General features: G+C 40.1%; 1 protein-coding gene across 1 annotated transcript in view; it reads left to right on the forward strand.

Annotated features, from left to right (window-relative positions):
• Window positions 1-16,076, forward strand: part of eif5b (eukaryotic translation initiation factor 5B) — a 77,269-nt gene that overhangs the window by 37,441 nt on the left and 23,752 nt on the right. Inside the window, exons 14-16 of the mRNA XM_060826005.1 lie at window positions 2,053-2,194; window positions 7,823-7,954; window positions 10,609-10,791. Coding sequence (XP_060681988.1) covers window positions 2,053-2,194; window positions 7,823-7,954; window positions 10,609-10,791 — 457 coding nt within the window. The remainder of the gene's footprint in view (window positions 1-2,052; window positions 2,195-7,822; window positions 7,955-10,608; window positions 10,792-16,076) is intronic.

Below are 16,076 nucleotides of genomic sequence, written 5' to 3' on the forward strand. Positions count from 1 at the left end.
AGTAGGGGAGCATGCAATTTAAGACTGTAGCAATTTTCTGAATGTATTTATGCTTTGAGCTATGAGGCGAAGGAAAACCCATTGAAGTAGAGAATGTGACTTGAGCAATGATGTCAAGACAACTGACATCGCAACAGTGTTTCATGCTGACTAGTATTTGTTTTCATTTGTAATTTCATTTGTAGATGAAACCAAATTTGTTCAGATGAACAACTCAGGAATAGTTAATCAACTAAATTTAACATGTAGACACAGATTTTCATACTCAAGACAGGTCATGCAAGTTGGGAATTTCCCAACTCATGAAATCACCTCAGGAGAGAAACTCACCTGAATGGCATGATCTATGGCCCAGGGAGAGGGGAGGTGAATGCAGGATACAACCGGACTCTTGCCTGGATGCAGGTCAGACCACAGAAGCTGCTAAGTGCCAGTGCTGTTTAAAAGACCTGCCTTATTTATCAGGACCTTTTTTATTCCAGTTGTTTCATTTAAAGGTAAGGCGTTTCAATCTCAACCTATCATACCCCTATCCCCTGCCCAACCATCGCAACCTGATCACTGTGCCCCCTCTCTATTAAGCTAAATTCAATCCATGTTCTCCTAGCAATCTGTATCAACTCCATGCCAATCCTTTTGGATCCGTTTAGCCAACTTGCCAATTTACTGCCAACCCAACTACCAGCCTTGGCCTTTTTCAACTTTCCAAATCATCCCATGTCTTCCATGGGCAGGCCAATGAAAATTAAATTAAAAAGTGTCTAAGTATCTCTTCCAGCCTTTAATATATATTTTTCAAAAAACAAATTCCTGTTCATGAAAACTAATTCAGAAGTTTCAAATGCTGTTAAGTGTTTAGTCCTTTACATAATCGAGCAAACGTCTAATTCTAACCCATCAGCAAAGAGAGTTAATTCTTTAATAACCTCTTGAATTGTCAGTCATCAGTGGAATTAGGACCTTATGCTGAAGTTCTTGGAAAGCAACCAAACATTTATAATGTAATTATAAGCCTTGAAGAAATGTCAGCAAACTTGTCATTGTGATACCAAGGACATTTTTTCAGCACTCCTTGATGCAGGCAACTTTTGTTTATATTTTAGAGGGTTGAGGATTTAAATAATAACACAGCATGACCGTTCTACAGAATGTATCTTCGTATCAAGAGCATTGATATGGTTTTTTAAACAAAATGCTCTCTAGTTAGTTACAGTAAAAATGGTGTCTCTTTGAACTCTACCAGTCCAGTTGAGTTTAGGTTTCTTACCTGTATGAGGTGGCCAACCCATACCCGTCCTGATGAAACTGTGGACAGTATTTCCTCATCCTGGACAGTATATTTACAGGTCCACAGATTATTGCTGGTCTTACTTTTTGTTCTTTCTCTCAACAGTTTACTGAGCATTTTTGTCAACTATTGATTGACATGTTGTGTCATGTTTGCAAGCTAAATTTGAGTATTATCTGGTTGTCTTTATTTTTCTGCCCTGAAAATAGCAACTTGAGTCAGACTTGTTTGAAATCCAAGGTGTGGTCTAAAATTCACAACAAAAGTTGTGATATCTGGACAGGTAACTATAATACAGGGTCTCTAGTTATGCTCCATAAAATCTCCTCTCTATTCTTTGCTAATACATTTAATTTGTGTTACATAGCTGATCAAATCATTGATTAGCAATAATGTAGCTTGCTTTTGCTGAATATTCATCTACATCATTCCTTAGGTCTTTCATCATGGCAAGTAGTTATGAAGAGTTCAATACCTGTGGATGTGCCATGCAATTGCCGCATATGTAATAACTGATTTATTTTGGTGTACTTGAACATTTTTTGATAAAATAAGATTCAAGTGCACTTAGCATTAGAGCTTATTTTTAGTTGTTCCTCTCTTCCAGTTTCAAGGCTAGTAGACACTGATGATCAAACTTTTACATTCTTGAAACAAACATTTTTGTATGACTCCATATCATCTTTGTGATGCAGATTTCAAACTCTTAAATTAGAGATAATTTATATTGAAAATATTTTCATTTTTTGTTGTTCCTCTTGCAGTAACTTGAGAAATAGAGGAAGTTCTCTCTGTGATATTGCCATCCTAGTGGTTGATATTATGCATGGATTGGAGCCACAGACAATAGAATCCATTAACCTTCTAAAAGCAAAAAAATGTCCTTTCATTGTTGCACTTAATAAGGTGAGTAAAGGTTTTAACTTAAGCGATGCAAGTCTAGACCATTGCTTTAAGAATGAATTGTAAAGAAAAATGCAGTTGAAATCATTTCAGTTTGCAACGTAAACTTTGTGGCATATCTGATAGGTGGAAAGGTGATATTAACAGAGGAGAAAATTTCCTGAAATTCTCAAGCTTTTCAAAAGATCCCTCATGGTTTTGCCCCTGTCTAGATCCAAAACAACTCTCTGATTTTTTTCTGTGCTCTTTCAATTTTGATCACGTGTACATCCTGAGTTTTCAATGTATCACTTTTGATTGCTGTTTCTTCAGCACCTTATGGCCATAGTCCTGTACAGCCGCAACATGACCTCCCAACTCCTGCACTCAATCCTCTGACCAATAAAGGAAAGCATACCAAACACCTTCTTCACTATCTTATCTACCTGCGACTCCACTTTCAAGGAGCTATGAACCTGCACTGCAAGGTCTCTTTGTTCAGCAACACTCCCTAGGTCCTTACCATTAAGTTTATGAGTCCTGCTAACATTTGCTTTCCCAAAATGTGACACCTCGCATTTATCTGAATTAAACTCCATCTGCCACTTCTCAGCCCATTGGCCCATCTGGTCCAGATCCTGTTGTAATCTGAGGTAACCCTCTTTGCTGTCCACAACACCTCCAATTTTGGTGTCATCTGCAAACTTACTAACTGAACCTCGTGCTCGCATCCAAATCATTTATGTAAATGACAAAAGCGAGGGCAAGAAAATCACCCTTGGATGATGCATCAAGTACTCCTCCCATGGTGAACATGCTTGGATGTGGCACTGAGGATGGCAAAGTCACAAAATAAAGCCTGGATGGCTGATGGCAAAGTTCAACAGCAGCATCACTGATTGAGCTGGTCGGGTGCTAATAGGCATGGCTGCTAGCCTGGGTCTGTGACAAAAAGGAAAAACATACTTGACCACCTTCTTATCAAACTACTCACTGCACATGTATGTGTTCATGACAGTATCACTAAGAGTGACCATGGCACAATTCTTATGGAGACTAAGTCCCAACTTCATATTGAGAATACCCTCCATCTTGTTGTATGGTAGTATCACTGTGTTAAATGGAACAGGCTTCAAATAGACTTAGGATCTCAAGATTGGACATCCGTAAGACACTGTGGGTCATCAACAATCATACTCCCAACACAAAGTGCATCCTTTTGGCTGGGCTTATTCCCCACTTAACCATTGCCATAAAGCCAGAGGATCAACTCTTAATGGAGCATGCGGAAGGGCATGTAAGGAGCAGCACCGAGCATAGTTGAAAAGGGGGTGCCGACTTGGTGACGCTACCAGAAAGGATGACTTGTGTGTCAAACTGCATAAGCAGCAAATGATAGACAGAGCTAAGCAATCACACATTATCATCAGAGTCAAACAGTCATAGAGATGTACAGCATGGAAATAGACTCTTTGATCCAATTCATCCATGCTGATCAGATATCCTGAATTAACTCAGCCCCATTTGTCAGCTTTCGGCCCAGGTCCCTTTAAACCTTTCCTAATCACATACCCTTCCAGATGCCTTTGAAATGTTCCCTTCACCATTTTATCTGGCAGCTCATTCGATACAAAAAAAAAGTATAAAGGTTGCCCCTTAGGTCTCTTTTGAATGATGTGCAGATTAGGTGAATTGGGCAATTTAGCATAGCCAATGTTCAGGGATGTGTAAGTTAGGTGTATTAGGGGTAAACATAGGGTAGGGGGAATGGGTCTGGGTGGGTTACTGTTTGGAGGGTTGGTGCGGACTTGGGCAGAAGGGCCTGTTTCTACACTGTAGGGAGTTCTAAATCTTTCCCTCTCACTTTAAACCTATGCCCTCTAGTTTTGGACTCCCCTACCATGGTGCAAATGACCTTGACTATTCACCCTATCCATGTCCCTCAATATTTGGTAAATTTGTATAAGGTCACCCCTCAGCCTCTGATGCTCCAGGGAAAACAGCCCCAGCCTATTTAGCCTCTGCCTATAGTTCATACCCTTCAATTCTGGCAATATCTTTTCTGCGCCCTGTCAAGTTTCATGACATCTTTCCTGTTAGCAGAGAGTCCAGAATTGTACGCAGTATACCAAAAATGGTAAAAACAATGACTGCAGATGCTGGAAACCAGATTCTGCATTAATGGTGCTGGAAAAGCACAGCAGTTCAGGCACCATCCGAGGAGCAGTTAAATCGACGTTTCGGGCAAAAGCCCTCCATCAGGAATGCAGGCAAAGTGCCTGAAGGGTGGAGAGATAAATGAGAGGAGGGTGGGGGTGGGAGAAAGTAGCATAGAGTACAATAGGTGAGTGGGGGAAGGGATGAAGGTGATAGGTCAGGGAGGAGGGTGGAGTGGATAGGTGGAAAAGAAGATAGGCAGGTAGGACAAGTCATGGGGACAGTGCTGAGCTGGAAGTTTGGAACTGGGGTGAGGTGGGGGAAGGGGAAATGAGGAAATGTCTAACCAATGTCCTGTACAGCTGCAAAATGACTCCCACCTCCTACACTGAATGCACTAACCAATAAAAACAACCATACCAAATGTTGCCTTCACTGCCTTGGTTTCCCTTTCCAAAATGCAGCGCCTCACATTTATCTAAATTAAACTTATCTGCCACTCCTTGACCTATCGGCCAATCTGATCAAGGTCCTATTGTACTCTGACGTAATTTTCTTCGCTGTCCACTACACCACCAATTCTGATGTCTTCTGTAAACTTACTAACTATACCTGCTATATTCACATTCAAATCATTTATGTGAAAGATGAACAGCAGTGGACTCAGCACCGATCCTTTTGACACACCACTGGTCACAGGCCTCCAGTCCAAAAAGCTACCCTCTGTCTCCTACCTTCGAGCTAATTTTGTATCGAAATTGCTAGTTCTCCCTGTATTCCATGCGATTTAACCTCGTTAACCAGGGTATCATGCAGAACCTTGTGAATGCCTTACTGAAGTCTTTGTAGACAACATCCATCACTCTGCCTTCCATCAATCCTCCTCATCAGCAGATCAGATCTAAGCTCTGCAGTCCAGCCGCATCCGGTCATGAATGGTGGTGAGCAATTGAACAATTCGCTGGAGGAGGTCAATCACAAATGTCCCCATCTTCAATGATGGAAGAGCCCAGCATATTCGTGCAAAAGATAAGGCTGAAGCATCTGTAACAGTCTTCAGCCAGAAGTGCCGAATGGATGATCACTCTCTGCCTACTGCAATCCTCCCCAGCATCATGGATACCAGTCTTCAACCAATTCGATTCGCTCATTTGGTATCAAGAAGCACTTGGAGGTACTGGATGCTGCAAAGTATAGGACCTGACAACATTCTGGCTTGTGCTCCAGGGCTTGCTGTTATCCTAGCCAGCTGTTTCAGTGGAGGTCTGATGATGGCATCTATCTGACAATGTGGAAATTTGCCCAGTTATGTTCTGTTCATAAAAAGCAAGACTGATCCAATCCTGCTAATTACTATCCCCATCATTCTACTCTTGATCATCAGTAAAGTGATGAAAGATGGTATCAACAGTACTATCAAGCAACACCTGCTACGCAATAACCTGCTCACTGATGCCCTGTTTGAATTCTGTCAGGCCCACTTGGCTTCTGATCTCATTAACTGGCATATACTTGGTTCAAACTTGAACAAAAGAGCGGAATTCCAAAGGTGAGGTGAGAAAACAAAGCCACATTTGATAGAGGGTGACATCAAGGAGCCTGAGCAAAGATTGGAATCAGTGAGAATTATGGAGCAAACTCTTTTCAGGTTGGAGGGATACCTGACACATGGGAAGATGGTTATGGTTTTGGCGATCAATCATCTTGGATGCAGGATATCCCTGCGGGAATTCATTAGGATAGTGCCTTAGGTTTGAACCATCTTGAGTTGATTTATCAATGACCTTCCTCCATCGTAAGGGCCAAAGTGGGGATGTTCATGAAGATTGCACAATGCTCAGCATCATTTCACAACTGCTCAGGTACTCAAGCAGTCCATGTTCAAATGCAACAAGGCTTGGCAAGTAACATTTGGCAACACAAATGCTAGGCAATGACCATCTCCAATAAGAGACAATATAACCACTGACCTATGATATTCAATTGTGATTACATCATTAATTCCCCACTTCTGGGATATTGCCATTGACCAGAAATGCAACTGATTCCATATAAATAGCGAGTTTCCGTATAAATAGTGCTAAAAGAGTAGGTCAGAGACTAGAATACTGTAGCAGTAACTGTCCATCATCTATAAGGCACGTGTCAAGAGTGTGATGAAATGTTCCTCACTTGCTTAGATAGGTGCAGCTCCAACAACATTCAAGAAGCTTGACACCATCTAGGACAAAGTAGCTTGCTTAATTAGCACCAAATGGACGAGCATCAATGCCCTTCACCATTGATACTCAGTAGCAGCAGTATGTACTATCTACAAGATGCACTGTTGAAATCTGCCAACTGGTCCAAATCCACAACCAATTTTAGTTAGAAGTATATGGGCAGCAAATGCAAAGAAACATCACCACCTGCAAGTTTCCCTCCAAGCCACCCACCTTGCTTGGAAATGTAGCCTTGTTTCTTCACTACCTCCGGGTCAAAATTCTGGAATTCCTTCCGAAGGACATTGAAGGTCTATCTGCAGCACATGGACTGCAGCTGTAGAAGGAAGCTTGCCAGCATCTTTTCCAAGCTGACTAAGGGTAATGTGACGATGTTGTGGCTTTAAGAGGTTATATTATTCTTTTTATTTTGGAGAGGTTTAACAGCAGAGGTGGCGAGCAGCATACAGACCCACTAGAGGAAACAGCTAATGAAGCCTTGGGGTTTTTTTTTCAAAATGTTGGAACAATAGAAGCAGCCTGAATGGGTATGGGCACAGAACCAGAATTTGTAGTTTTAACTTTCAGCTGAATTGTTGGGATCTAGCTTTTACTTCTCTTGCTTATAGCCAAAAGCTCTTCCAGCTGCTGCTGGAGTTGCATGTGAGAATCTGTTTTCTGAATTTGCCTTTTGCTAAGGGTGTGTTTGTGGGAGGTTATAGATTGGAACAGTTAATTAGTAAGAGTTACAGTATATTGTTCTGTTAAGTTTCCAATAGAGTTATGTTATTCCAATTCGTTTCTCTTTTGTTGTATTTTAACTATAGTAGATGAATAAAGTGTCTTTTGCTTTAACTCCAGTAGTTTGGCTAATTGAATTGCATCTGGAGTGCAACATCTTACATTTACCTTTAAAATAAGAAATTAGACTGTCTTCTGAATATTTTTAGCCCATAACCGCGAATGCTGGTCAGCCAGCGATGCCCACGTTCCATGAGTGAATAACAATAATCATCTTCAGCTATGCAGCAGAACAATGGATACATTGATTGCTTTTCCCCTTTGTGACTTTTCTGTCTTTCTGGTGCCCTTCTTATTTGGATTGTTCTGAGGAAGGGTCACCAGACCTGAAACGTTAACTCTGATTTCTCTTCACAGATCCTGCCATACTGCTGAGTTTTTCTAAAACTTCTGTTTTTGTTTCAAATATAAAACTTCTGGCCGATTGTAAACATTTTGCTGCTGAGTGGTGACTCAATAAATACTTCAGCTGTGTATTTTTTTGTTGCAATAGATTGACAGGTTGTATGATTGGAAGAAAAGTCCTGATACCGATGTAGTTGCCACGTTAAAGAAGCAAAAGAAGAACACAAAAGATGAATTTGATGAGAGAGCCAAATCAACTATTGTGGAATTTGCACAACAGGTTTTGTGACCTTTTCTGTCGTGTATTATGTTTTTAAAAACCAATTGGCAGGGGTTGATGTATGGAATAGGTAGAAATTTTCAGCTCAAGTTCAGAATATGCTTTCACCTAAGTTGTTATGCCTTTTATTTACTGTGATACAGCAGAGAAAACAGCTAGTCAGTCATGAATGTACCAGTTCTACGGGGGCACTGTCCTACTAATGCCACACTGTTGTTTGTATGGTCTTTCCACTTTGTTCTTGCAAATGTTTATATAATAATCTTTCTCGTGTTACTGTTGAATCTGTTGTTTTCATCTTCTTAGACAGTGCGTTTCGATCATGTCAGCTCAATACTTAAAAAAACAGTTTCTCTTTGCTACCTCTGAATCTACTGCCAGTTACCATAAATCTGCATCCTGTGGTTACTGGCCCTTATGCCGATTGAAAACAATTTATTTTCTACTTTATCAAAAGCATTCATGCTTGTAAACAATTTTGTCTTAGATTTTAACCTCTGCTGTAGGAATAAGACCATAAATAGAAGCAGAAGTTGGCTGTTTGGTCCCTTGAACCTGCCCTGTCGCTCAGTAGGATTGGCTGATGTGATATTCATTATGTCCATTTTCCTCCGTAATTGTTGATTCTTCTACTGATCAAGACTCTATCTATCTATCTCTACCTTAGCCTTAACTATAGGACTCTGCCCCACAGTTCTCTGTGGCAGAGAGTTCCAAAAGGTTCCTCTGAGGGAAGGAGTTCCTCATCATCTGTGTTGCATTGGTCCTTTTCATCCAGAAACTGTGCCCTCTGGTCCTAGTCTCTTGCCATGAGAGGAAGCACACTCTTAGCATTTACCCTGTCAAGCTGCTTAAGAATCCTATGTGTTTCAATGTGATCACCTCTCATTCATCCAAATTCAAGTGGGTATTTTCCTGCTTTTTTGCTTCCCCCCTATTTTTGAACAGGAGCATCATATTGACAGTTTTCCAGTTCTCTGATATTTCTCCAGAATCTGTGGAATTTTGGAGAATTACAACCAATGCATCTGCTATCTCTATGGCCAGTTCTTTTGTGATCCTAGAATGCAAGCCCTCAATATCACAGACTTATCTGCCTTTAGCCCTGTTAGTTTATCCAGAACTACTTCTCTAGCGATGGTAATGGTACTTAATTCCTCCCCCATATTCCGTTGTATTAATGAGATGATCAAAGTATCTTCCACCATAAAGAGTGATGCAAAATATCTGTTTAACTCCTCTACAAATTCCTTGTTCCCCATAACTATCTTCTCAAATTCATTTTCTAGGAACCTGTGTTCACTTTGATCTCTCTCTTTTTATATATTTAAAGAAGCTCTTATTGTTATAGTCCTTGCAAATTTGTCCTCCTCATTTATGTACCCTGTCTTTATTATATTTTTAATCCTCCTTTGCTGGATTGTAAAATTATCCCAGTCTTCAGGGCTATCACTGAATTTTGTCCCCTTTTAATATGCTTTTTCTTTCTACTTGAGACTCTGCTGAACATCCTTACTTGGCCATGGTTAGTTTATTCCTTTCTCAAAATTTTTCCTTTCTACCAGGATATATTTTTGGTGAGAGACATGTATTACTAGCTGCTACTGATTGTATAATCCCGGCTTCTCCACTCTCTCCACATAATTGATGACTCTCATCCCATGTTAATAAATTTCTTCATTATCTTTAGGGCCTTGATATCCTTTTGAATGTTTAAATGCCAGAACTGTATACTGTTCCAACTATGGTCCAAGCAGATTTTATAAAAAATTGAGTATAATTTCCTTTTTACCTCACATGACGCCTTTACCAATACAGCCAAAATTTCCATGTCTATATTTTTTAAGCAGCTTTTTCAGTTTGTTCTGCCAGCTTCCAAAATGTGTGTTATTTATGCCTCAGGTTTCTCTTCCATTCCCTCCCACCCCTTTCAAAATCATGGCAAGAAGGATGAAGACAGACCATTCATGCTAAAATATGTATGATTTTGCAAAACTCTGCATTAAATTTGCCATACAAATAAATGTAAGCAGACATATAAAATAGAGCAATGTTTCTTTGGAACACTACTGCATGATTACCTCTTGTCTGAAAGAAACAGCTGTTCACCATTACTAATACAAAGTACTACTGAAACCAAGCTGGTCTGGTAGCATCTTTGGAGCAAAGCACCAAGTAAACGCTTTGCATCTGATATGACCCCTCTTTTGAACTTCTGCTCTGAAAGGGTCATCCGTTAACTCTGCTTCTCTGTCCACTGATGTTGTTAGATCTACAGAGTTTCTCCTGCATTCTGTGTTTACTGAATACCATTTCTGTTTCTAACATGTACTTCTTTTTCTTTTCTTTCTTTTCTTTCCTTTCTTTTCTTTCTTTCTTTTGTTTTATTTTTTTTCTTTCTTTCTTTGTTTCTCTGTTTTCTTTCTAATCCCTTGATTTTTTTTTCTTTTAAAATTGACTATGCAGGGAAAGGATGTCTAATGAGCAATGCCATGAGTCTTCCACAAATATTGAAAGTGATTGATTTTCATCTGTGTGCCAACTTTGCTTACTATTGTTGATAGGTGAAGAAATTCTAACTTGATGTGTCTAAGCTATTTTCAGTTCGCACATTTATCAGTACATTGCTAATGGGTTAAATGATTCATTTTTAGGGCCTGAATGCTGCTCTATTCTTTGAGAACGAAGATCCACGTACATTTGTGTCATTGGTTCCTACATCAGCTCACACTGGTGATGGCATGGGAAATCTTATTGCAATGCTGGTGGAACTAACCCAGACTATGCTTGCTAAGAGACTAGCATATTCTATGGAACTGAGAGCTCAAGTTATGGAGGTAAGTACTCCTGATCAGTTGTAATTTTAAATAATTTCCAGTTCAACTTCGAAAACATTCTGCAGCAGTATACAGTATTTCTAACTTTTGTGATAAATGCTACAGATTGTCAAAAAATTAAATTAACAAATAAGTGACATTCCTTCACTTGCCAAACTGAAATAGTCAAGCTCACCAACTATCAAGTATCTTGCTTGATGTAATGACCATTCATCTACAAACTTAGAAGCTAGTGTTCGAAGACTGACTGTGTAAATAGAATGGCAACCTACCCAATTCCTGTCACTGGGTCAAAATCCTTGAATTTCCTCCCTAATGGCATTGAGTCAACACAGAGCAGGTGGACTGCAGTGGTTCAAGAAGGTAGCTCACTACCACCTTCGGAAGGGTACTAAATGCTGACCAGCCAGCGACAGTTACATCCAACAAATGAATACATTGCAGTCACTGTCAATAGACATGTCTCACTGAAGAGGTTATTGGATAGCTGCCAAGAATAAAAACCTTGTTGCCATATTTTTACCGAGACTCCCTTTTTCCTAGCCATGAGATTGAGAGACGAATTTTAGTGTTCTGATTGCTGTCTTAATTGAGTTGTCATAGATCAGGTATTGAACCAGTAGTTTTTCTGGTGTAATAGCACACAATAAGTTTTCAGGAAAGTTCAGGATGATCCTTTTCCATACTATTTATTTTGTTTCATTTTAGAATCTTTTACATGCTTGCTTTCTTTGTTGGTTGGTCAATTTAAATGCATAGTAAAGAGCAGTAATGATTATCAGCAGCTGTCAGTGTTGGGTCAGTGATAGCATTCTCATCTGAGTCTAAAGGTTGTGGATTTAAGCATCACTCCAGAGCTTTCAGGAAACAATCTGAGTTGGAACTTCAGTATAGTCGTGAAGGAATACTCCATTATTGGAAGTAGCATCATTCCAGTTGTTCTATTAATTGAGACCCGGTTTTCTTGTTACTTGAGGAACCAGAAGTTATGATTTTCTCTGCAACATTTATCACTCCTGCATTATTGAAACATGTTAGCTGGTTATTTATATGAATGGTGTTCATGAGATCTTGTGCAAATTGTCTGAGGTGTCTTTCTATATTACAACAGAGACTGCAACTCAAAATACTTGGCAAGTTGTGGGGCAACTTGGTGTATTTTTCCTTCTTTTTGCTTTTTGTGCGAGAAACTCATTTTTGATCGGCATTAAATGCATTTTAAGTTGTCCCTCTATTTCTGAAAGACTGTATGAAATGCTGGATTTACTTGTCCAAGTGTCCAATCTAGTGAAAGTGAAATTTCATCTTACAAAATCATCTCCAATGCAATTAATGAAGATTAATAACTAAACAATATTCACTGTTGTCCCTGTAATCTGCAAATGCAGTTGACAGATGGAAACTGTGTTCAAGTGTTCTATCCCATTTCTTGTGTCTCAGCGTTACAGCATCACTGGCTTGGCCAGCATTTACTTCCAGTTGCTATTTGCCCATGAGAAAGAGATGGTGAGCAATTGCCTTGAACAACTGCAGTTCATGTGCTGTAGGGACACCCACTGTGCTGTTTGGAAAGGCGATGCTGCATTTTTGCTTAGCAATAGAGAAGAAATGGCAATATAGTCAAGATGGTATTTGGCTTGGATTAGAACTTGGGAGTTTGCCCACACATTTGTCCTTGATCTTTTAATAATGAAAGTTGCAGGTTTAAAAGTTGCTGTCAAAAATGCCTTGGTGAGATGTTGCAGTGTGACTTTCAAAGAATTATGTACCTGAACCCCTAGGTCTCTCTGACAACACTATCCAGGGCCCCACTGTTAACTGTATAAGCCCTGCCCTATTTGTTTTACCAACATGCAGCTCCTTGAATTTATTCAAATTAAACCACATCTGTCACTTCTTAGACCATTGGCTCAGTTGATCAAGATCTCTTTGTAATCTGAGATAACCGTCTTCACTTTCAAATGTACCACCAATTTTGGTGTCGACTGCAAATTTACTACCCATACCTCCTAAATTCTCATCCAAATTGTTCATATCAATAACAAACAACACTGAAACCTGCAGAACACCACTGGTCACAGGCCTCCAATCCTAAAAACAATCCTCCACTACCACTCTGTACTACTGTGAAGCTAATTTTGTATCCAAATGACCAGTTCTCCTTGAATCCCTAATTTTTCTAATTACGCTAACATTTGAACCTTGTCAAGCCTTTACTAAAATCCATGTAGACAATGTTTATTGTTCTGCCCTTATCGGTCTTTTTGGTTGTGTCCTCAAAAAACTCAGTCAAGTTAGTGAGACATGATTTCCCACGCACAAAGCCAGGCTGACTATCCCTAATCAGTCCTTGTCTCTCCAAATGCACTTCTGTTTAAAAAGACTAAGGCAAAAGATGAAAAATTACAGACAGAAAATTAGCCTAGCCTCGATCGTGGGTAAGATCCTGGAATCCATTGTGAAGGGCGAGATTTCGGAATATTTGGAAGTATATGGTAAAATAGGGCAAAGTCTCCTATCTCTTCCAATTTATTCACCACTGATGTCAGACTCAACAGTCTACAGTTCTCAGGCTAGTCCTCCAGAGTCTGTCTTAAATAAAGGCACAACATTAGCCACCTGCCAATTCTCTGGCACCTCACCCATGGCTGTAGGTGAAATAAATATCTCTGCTAGGAGCCCTGCAATTTCTTCCCTAACTTTCTATAAACGATATTATTAAAATGTAAAATATTTACCAGAATGTTGCCAGAACTGCTGGAAGTGAATTGTAAGCAGAGGCTGGATAGGCTGGGACTTTTTTCACTGGAACATAAGTTGAAGGGCGGGGGCGGGGGGGGGTGGGGGTTGGGGTTTGAACTTTTAGAAGTTTATAAAATCATCAGGGGCGTAGATAAGGTGAATAGCACAGGTCTGTTTCCCTAGTGTGAGGTGAGTTGAAAGCTATAGGAATATTTAAAAGTGACCTGCTGAATTTCTCCAGCATGATTTTGTTTCAGATCTTGTGTTTTATCTGAATGCACTCTGTATAAGATCAAAACCTGGCTTGTGGACCAGATTGAAATTGGCAAGTATGACATTGTGGGCATCACGGAGACATGGTTGCAGGGGATCAGGATTGGGAGCTGAATATTCAAGATTTACATCTTATCGAAAAGATAGACAGGTGGGCAGAGAGTTTGGGGTTGTGTTATTAGTAAGAAACGAAATGAAATCAAAAGTAAGAAACGAAGTAGGCTCAGATGGTACAGAATCTGTGTGGGTAGAATTGAGGAACTGCAAAGGTAAAAAAACCATAGTTGGAGTCATGTACAGGCCTCCAAACAGTAGTCAGGAGCTGTGGTGGAAGATATACCAGGAAACAGAAAAGATGTGTAGAAAAGGCAAAGTTATAGTGATCATGGGGAATTTCAATATGCAGGTGGACTAGGAAAATCAGGTTGATAGTGGATTGCAAGAAAAGGAATTTATGACGTGTCTACGAGATGGCATTTTGGAGCTGCTTGTGGTGGAGCCCACTGGAGAACAGGCAATTGTGGATTTAGTGATGTGCAATGAGGTAGACTTGATAAGGGAGCTTAAGGTTGAAGGAACCCTTAGGAAGCAGTGATCATAATATGATTGAATTTACTTTGCAATTTGAGAGGCAGAAGATTGGAATCAGAAGTAATGGTGTTACAGCTGAATAAAGGTAGAGCCATGTGGGAGGAGCTGGGTAGAATTGTCTGGGAGAGGACCCTAGTAGGAAAGACAATAGCACAGCAGTGGCAGGAGTTTCTGGGAGTAATTCAGGAGACACAGCAGAGATTCATCCTGAGGAAAGAGAAGCATGGTACAAGGGGGATGAGGCAAACGTGGCTGACTAGGGAAGTCAGGGATAGTATAAAAGTAAAAAGAGAAAGCATGTAATGAGGCAAAGAGTAATGGGAAACCAGAGGATTGGGAAGCTTACAGAGGGCAACAAAAAAGGAAATAAGGTGGGAGAAAATTAAATCTGAGAGTAAGTTCACCAGTAATATAAGCGAAGACTGTAAGAGTTTCATATATATATTTTATATATATATATAGTAAAAGAGAGTCAAGAGTGGGCATTGGACTGCTGGAAAATGATGGTAGAGAAATAGTGGGGAACAAGGAAATGACTGAGTAACTGAATAATACTTTATGTCAGTCTTTGCGGTGGAAGACATGAGTAATATCCCAAAAATTCAAGAGTGAGGGGACAGAGCTAATTCTGGTGGTCATTACCAAGAAGAAGATGCTAGAAAAACTGAATGGCCTGAAGACAGATAAATCACCTGGACCAGATGGACTACACCACAGAGTTCTAAGGGAATTAGTGAAGAGATACTGGAGGTGTTAGTGGTGATCTTTTAGGAATGAGCAGAGTCAGGAAGAGTATCAGAGGACTGAGAAATCATTAATGTAACACTTATGTTTAAAAAGACTAAGGCAAAAGATGAAAAAGTACAGACAGAAAATTAGCCAGACCTCGATCGTGGGTAAGATCCTGGAATCCATTGTGAAAGTCGAGATTTTGGAATACTTGGAAGTGTATGGCAAAGTCAGCGTGGTTTCATCAAGGAGATGTCATGCCAGACAAAACTGCTAGAATTCTTTGAGAAAGTAACAAGCATGATAGATTAAGGAGAGTCGATGGATGTTATCTACTTGGACTTCAAGAAGGCCTTTGACACGGTGCTACCCAGGAGGTTACTGAGTAAGGTGAGGGCCCATTGTATGAGAGGCAAGGTGCTAGCATGGACAGAAGCCTGGCTGGCTTTAGAAAACAGAGAATGGGGATAAAAGGGTCTTTCTCAAGATGGCAGCCAGTGACAAGTGGTGTTCCGCAGGCTCGGTGGTAGGACCACAACTTTTCACTTTATAGATTAACAATATAGATGAAGGAACTGAGGGCATTCTGGTCACATTTGCAGACGATACAAATATAGGTAGAGGGACAAGTAGTATTGAGAAGGCAGGAGGCTACAGAAGGATTTGGACAGATTAGGAGAGTGGGCAGAGAGATGGCAGATGTTGTACAACATGGGAAAGTGAGAGGTAGGAAGAATAGAAGTGTGGACTGTTTTCTAAATGGGGAGAAAATTCAGAAGTCTGAAGTGTAGAGACACTTAGTCCAGGACACACTTTAAGGTAAACCTGAGTCACTAGTTAAGAAGGCAAATGCAATGATTGCATTTATTCTGAGAGTACTTGATTGTACTTCTGAGGCTCTATGAAGCTCTTGTCAGACCACATTTGGACTATTTTGCACAGTTTTGGGC

This window comes from Hemiscyllium ocellatum, chromosome 6, assembly GCF_020745735.1.
Source record: "Hemiscyllium ocellatum isolate sHemOce1 chromosome 6, sHemOce1.pat.X.cur, whole genome shotgun sequence".
Taxonomy (NCBI): Eukaryota; Metazoa; Chordata; class Chondrichthyes; order Orectolobiformes; family Hemiscylliidae; genus Hemiscyllium; species Hemiscyllium ocellatum.